This window comes from Centruroides sculpturatus, unplaced genomic scaffold (assembly GCF_000671375.1).
Source record: "Centruroides sculpturatus isolate CEXI.00-Female unplaced genomic scaffold, Cexi_2.0 scaffold1061, whole genome shotgun sequence".
NCBI lineage: Eukaryota > Metazoa > Arthropoda > Arachnida > Scorpiones > Buthidae > Centruroides > Centruroides sculpturatus.
This window is the reverse complement of record NW_019385354.1, coordinates 87,018-94,117: the sequence shown is the minus strand read 5'-3', so window position 1 is coordinate 94,117 and position 7,100 is coordinate 87,018. Positions and strand designations below refer to the sequence as shown.

The 7,100-nt window shown below is 26.2% G+C and overlaps 1 protein-coding gene across 1 annotated transcript in view; it reads left to right on the top strand.

Annotated features, from left to right (window-relative positions):
• The window catches only part of LOC111638019 (relaxin receptor 1-like), a 30,018-nt gene continuing 22,918 nt past the window's right edge, over nucleotides 1–7,100 (top strand). Inside the window, exons 1-3 of the mRNA XM_023383641.1 lie at nucleotides 1–136; nucleotides 6,572–6,647; nucleotides 6,724–6,858. Coding sequence (XP_023239409.1) covers nucleotides 6,602–6,647; nucleotides 6,724–6,858 — 181 coding nt within the window. The 5' untranslated portion in view covers nucleotides 1–136; nucleotides 6,572–6,601. The remainder of the gene's footprint in view (nucleotides 137–6,571; nucleotides 6,648–6,723; nucleotides 6,859–7,100) is intronic.

Genomic DNA, 7,100 nt, shown 5'->3' with positions numbered 1-7,100 from the left:
TGAACATGTGACGTCACGCATAGAGTGACGTCCATACCCTTGCATCAAGATGTTTAAATTACTTATGGCGCTACACATCGCAATATCGTGAGGTGAATGGAGTAGAAATGATTACGTGCAACGAACATCATTGAAGGTAAGAGAAATTCTATTAAAAAATACTTAGCAAGTCATATATAAATTTTCAGCCTAGTTTGAAAGAAAATTTTTCGTCAATTAAATTATTATATATTAATTTTTCACGTCGTAAAACCCGAATTTACTCCTCGAAAATATTCTAAATTATTTTAGTTTTAAAATACGAAATAATCAGTATTTACTTCTAATAATAATTAAGCGCAAATTAGAGTATTTCAGCTTGTCTCCGTTATTAAACTTGTAAGCAATTTTGTTATAGCCGAACAGCTTTCGATATGGTCAGTATACTGATGTGTCAACATCATGTGATATCGTAGACTTTGACCCTAATTTTTTTTAAAAAAAAGGAAAGGGAGGAGGGGAAGAAATGTTAGCGATGACACTACGCTAGGCGCCAATTCAAGAGTTTCGAGTCTTATGTTGTTTCAACTACGTTTACTAGATTCGTTTGCTATTTTTGTAACCCAAGTATTCGGTAATCTACCACTTAAGATTCTCCCCCTAATGGGGGTTGCTAAATAAATTTATAAGCTTTTAAGGTATTAAAAACAACAACCTGATATCGTTAATCTGGTGTGAATATTCATCTTGAGTTAAATTATTTTTATTTTATAATTTTTCCTGTTTATTTTCACTTCTTTTTATAAGAGTAAATATCTTGTAGACCTTGTCCGTAAGAGGGAAGTTTGTCTCTTTTTATTTTATTTGCATAGTTTACATTAAATAATTATATGTTTATGTTTATATCGGTTTAATATTTGCTTTATTTAAGGTTTTAAAATTAGTTTTATTTCTCCCCCTTTTTTTTTTATATACGAAGATTAATTTGATTTTTATACCGTTGTCAACACTTTTAGAGAATTTTTATGTGCCTATTTTACAACATGTAAATATAGAAACTAATGAACTACTGTGTTAACTTCTACAGTTTCCATGATAAACACGAGGATAAATTGGAGAAATTTCCAAAACCTTTTGAAAAATCTTCATCTGGTCCTTGCGACGTGTCATATCCAATGGTGAACGGTGTTCTAAACTTAGTTATAATTTATAAATACTTTGTGTTTGTTTTCTAAAAATATTGACCCTTTTTTTCTCTAAATTTCTACTCATTCAGAATCCATGTAAGTAATGACTTTCATTACCTACGCTTTTATTTACGTTTTACTTTATTTGTACCAAAAGAATATTCAATTCTTTAATTCGTTGCTATATTTATATAAATTTTATATTTAAATATTAAATTAAAATGAACAGAAAACTTAAATCAAAGAAAATTTTCCGGAATTTATAAAAGTTTATATTACAAGTAAATTATTTCATTAATAAAATTTGCATACAAGTAAAACACAATTAAAAATACTTAAAAACGGGATTACACCCTGTCTAAAATTCTAAACATTGTGATTTTTTATTTATTATTAATATGCTATTTTGTTTATTTTAAATCTTAGACTCGAAATAAAACGATATTTTTAAAAATCATCCCGAAATGGCCTCAAGACAAATAGAGATGTTTTTTTCTTTTCTTTTTTTTACTTTTTGGAACATCCATCATATGTTTTTACTAATAATATCCGATGTAATTTTTTTTTTATATTCTTAAATATTTAACATATTTAGTAATTTTTGCTATAACTGAATTGAAATTTAATTAATGTAATATAAATAAATATTTAAAAGATTTACGTAATTCCATATTTACATTTTTTCGAGTTTAATAAGGTAATCTTTCATAGAAATTTTATTTGTCTGACGGAAATATCAATTGAAAAACTTACATTTCGGGTAAAATTAAATAAATTTTATATTTTTTTACGAAATATTATTCNAAGGAAACTTAATTATGTCAATGTTGGCATAAATCGGTTTCCTATCAGCTGATTTGGTGCCAGCAATGAGTTTAGCAGCTGATTTGATAGCACTTGGAAAATTGGCAGAATATTTTTGGGCATCAAGCCCAATTTTATGACATATACAAATGAAACATTCTTCCATTTTTGAATATTATACGAGTGGATACTATGAATTTTATATGTTAATTTATTTATAATTCAGATATCATATGTATTTTTGAAAGTAAGAAGTTTTCTAACTATTACTTTAAGTTTTAACTTTAAAAACTAACTCTTCCCATCAAACTTAAGTTTTTCAAAAGAACTTATTTTACGTCTTAGCGACCGCACATTAATTTATTTATCAAGAATAACGACGACATTTTATTTTCAGGTAGTTCTAAGGAAATAAAAAAGAATGAAAAATTTATTAAAATGTTTATCGTCTATGTCAATATTAATGCTTGATTAAGAGCCAAAGTAGCTTAGAGCCAAGACAAAGTATTGATCACAGAGCCGAAAATAGCCTGTTTTTATTCACTTTAAATAAAAAAAGGCTCAGAAAAGATTAAAAAAAATGGCGTCGTTAGACAAAATAAGTGATTATCTTATTGTGAAGATGACAACTTCCAAAATAAGATGAAGAATAGCTTTAAAACTTTTATATACATTCAACAGTTTATTAAACTATTTCATATTTAAATACTAAATTACATCTTAAAGGCAAACACATGTGCAGTTAGAACTGTTGATCAATAGAGTTTAGTTTTTTTTTAAGCCCTAGATTTTCCAATGCAATTTACTGAACGTGTGATTTATCTATATCATAAATAAAATCTGAAGGTAATTGGGTGAATCACTGCCCAACTATCTTTAAGATATACGAATAGTCAGACGGACCTCGAGATCGCATAACCCAATAAGGAAGTGTCGATTCTAAAAAATTCATTAGAAGTAATTTTATTGGATTTTGCGACATAATATAGTGCTAAAAACATTATAGAAATTCAATACGAAAAATAATATTCGTACTGGTTTTAGTTATGGTCAACAACTGAAGCTTCGTTGACAGAAGAAGTTACAAAAAGCTGATTTGTTTTCATTGAGTGAGTGACAAAAGTCAAATCGGGTCATCGACATGTGATAGCCATCGACTAAAGGTTAACATGGTGAATTTGATTAACAAAATATACATAAAATTTGCCAGGGAAGTTATCTCTAAGAGGATTTTTATTAAAAATTGCTACCGATAAATAATCAGAACAAATATGAACTATTATTGTTTAAATATGGCTATCAGGTTGCAACAAATACTAAATTATTGTTAAGTTAAACAGTTAAGAGCTGATAAATATTTAAGCTTTCAAACATTTATGAAAAATGAATGTAAAAATAATATTATCTTACATTTTTTTCATAGTAATAAGGACAAGAATTATGGTTAAGTAAGACCGAGAGAGACGGATCATAAAATAAAATGTATTTACGATTAACAGATGAAAGTAAAAATATTCCTCAATTAATTTCATTAGAAAAATTTAATACTAAACAAATAATTTATGTTAAAGGTAACTGAACTGCTTATATAAATAAAAGAAAATTAAATTATAGGTTGAATAAACATTCGAAATTGAGATAAAATATTAATTTATTATAAATAAACAATTAATTGTAGAATAATTGTTACAAAATCAGGAAGATAATCATACATTTTAACAACAGACTACATAAGAAACAACACTGAAGAAAGGACGAATAATAAGTAATCCATCAATGGGTTATATTTGTTTGGATAAATATTTAGACATTCAAATGTACACGTGCAGAGTTGTATGGCAACATTCAGTTCATTTAGTGAAGACAAAACTCGGAATTTAATCTCCGTTTTTAAATGGTCAAATAAATCATTCAGTGAGAAAATAAATCAATTGTAAAACTGATAATTTTTTTCTTTGTATATGTACAGTACGCTTTCTTATTTTTCTACTTTGTCTTCTAATTGGTAACATTTAAGTACCACTTTTAGTAAAATCTTTGAAGTTTCATCAGATTGAAATCGTGACAAATATTACATTGTCGCCTTATCATGTGCGTAACATGATTTATGATTTTTTTACGATTACCCAGTAGATCCCAAGGATAAATAAATCTACAAAATCCGACACAAAAAAGTAATGTTGAATTAAATAGTTTTTTATAATCAATCAAAAAATGTTTATCTCGTTAAGAAGGTTAATTCAAAATTATTAAAGATTATAAAATGTATCTATATTATTTGGTGGATGTAATATAGTATTCTGAGCTTTTTTAATAATCAAATTATTCATTTAAAATTGTAATGAGGCTTTTTAACGGCGACGCGACTGTCTCTGAAGGCGCCACGCTATATCACCATAAATAACGAAGTTAACTTATGTGTTTACACTTGTACAAATATGGCAGACATAAGAGAAAGATAATTTCAGGCAGTTGATGTTTTTCTTTATCATTTCACCAAAAAATCGGTTAAGGATACAAAGCGGTCAAGGTTTCCTTATAAATTAGCTGACATACGTGTGGGAGATTCCTTCAAACAAAATCGTTTATATATTTTTAATTTATCGGAAGAAGTACTTATATAAAGACAGTTCCATTGAAACTTTAATTCTATTGAAGTAAATCCTTAATAAGCTTAGAATTTATTTCGTGGACTTTGAGCGAAGGAGGTTTCGTCTGGTTCTCGTCTATTATGCATATATACAGTATATAATGCATGAAATTTTTTGTGGTATTGAAAATATTTGCTAATTGCTAACTTAATTCACTTACCATACAGCTAAAAATCTAAGAGGAAAATGTTTTCTTATGTACTAATGATAATTCAGAAACTTAAATGTGTGATAAATGGATGTAGTAATTAATTTTGAAAAAGGAAACTTAATGATGTCAATGTTGGCATAAATCGGTTTCCTATCAGCTGATTTGGTGCCAGCAATGAGTTTAGCAGCTGATTTGATAGCACTTGGAAAATTGGCAGAATATTTTTGGGCATCAAGCCCAATTTTATGACATATACAAATGAAACATTCTTCCATTTTTGAATATTATACGAGTGGATACGTATGTGAATTTCATATTGTAAATATAAATATAAATATTTTATTATAAATTTAAAGCAGTGTATAAATATTGTAATAAATTATAAACGTGTTTTTCAGCTTACATCACTTTCAATTCAGTTAATCATATTAAGATGATAAATGAAATTAGTAAGCATAGTGAAAGTGAAATTTCATTTTAGCAATTCATTAAAAATAATTTTAATTAGTAACGTCAATAAAGGGGAGAAATACATTAAAATTTTTTCTTACTTATTAGAAGCGTACAGTCTTCAAAATACCTTTATGTCAAGTAAAATTTGAATTTTTAAACATTCTTGTAAAGAGTTAACGTATCTGAATTAACTAATATAAATAAACAACAAACTTTATACAAACCTTAAACTATTACTAATATAAATATGTTCTTTGTTTTAACTATATAAAGAAAATTGTTTAGAAAATATTGCCATGTATGTTTGACAAGTATATAAATCATATTAGAAGGCCAATATCAAAACAAAGATTGACTTTTTAGCAATTATTTTCTTATTAGCTATCTAAACTTTTTAGTTAATTAGTTTATGTTAGTAGTCCTATTTATTATTACTGCCACCATAAAAACTTCGGTGTAATTATTATTACATTATATTGTATTTAAACAAAATATAATAATAATTCATGATAATTAATGATAACGCGTCGTGACGTTTTCAAATGTTAAGGAATTTAAGAAATTACTTCGCTTTCGCAACAGGAATATGTCTTTTTGAATTCTAGAGATTAAACTTATTTAGGAAAATATTACTATTTTAAGATTTTATGAAATCCTATTAATTTACTTTTTACAACTAGCACTTGAATATAAATAGAATTATATGTATATTGATTCGTAATTTGTTTATCTTTAAAAATGAATAATCATCAAAATCCGTATCGGTGACTTAATGTTTTTGGAAGAGTATCAATGGAAAAAAGGAACAAAATTAAAAGTAAACGACGTACAAAAATTTAATAAGACCTTCTAACAAAGAAGTCATACAAATATTTATTGGTAAAGTGTGTTAATTTTTCTCTCATATTACAAAGCAGTAAATTGAAATGTTTCAAAGTTAAGAGCTGTATGGTTTCCAGTTTCAATTTTTACAATTAGATTTTTATTGAATTTACGCTTTAACCATTGCTTAATCTCAGTAGATATTTACCATAAAGATAAAAATCACTTGAGTAAAGATAGATGAAGTGTTCGACAAACACCCATTTTGTTGACTCAGATATAAGACCTATCTCGAAGATATTGATGTCAGCATTAAACACAGAAAACTCATTTTTTAATGAACGGTTAATTAAAACTTATAAAATTAATGTTAGAATAACTTAGTATTAACTATTAAGTATAACTATGAGTTATTACAGTTTCCAATTTTTATAATTAACGTATATTAGCCTTTTATGTAATCAATTTAATTTAAAGTATATATTTTTATATATTAACTATTATTTAAACAATTTTCAATGTAGAATTTTTATACCTATCACCAAGAAATTAATATGCACATGGTTGTTGCCGTTCTTTCTTTGACAAGTCTCATATCGAGTAAGTGTTTTATAATTAATTTATAAAAGAAAAATTATAAATTCAAGTGGTTTAATCGCCAATTAATTTCTAATAGCTCATTGCATACAAAGAAGTTATTTTTGTCAAGATGGGTATTTTCCCTGTAACGGTTCTGATGTTTGTGTTCCAAGAGAAAGTATCTGTGATGGAAAAAAAGACTGTGAAAATGGTTCCGATGAAACAGACTGCAGTAAGTTAAAATAAAAATTAATGTTAAAGTTCCTTAAATTTTTAAGTTATTAAATTCTTAAACATTATTATGTTCCATGTTAAATACGAATTTATTTCTAATTTGAAAGACGTATATTTATTACAAAATAAAGTTTTATATTATTATTTTAAAGCATGCTATTACATGATATCAAAAAGTTTTAATAGTATGATATTGGTATATGCTTAATTTAGACTAAGGTCATCTTTGGTAGTTTAAGC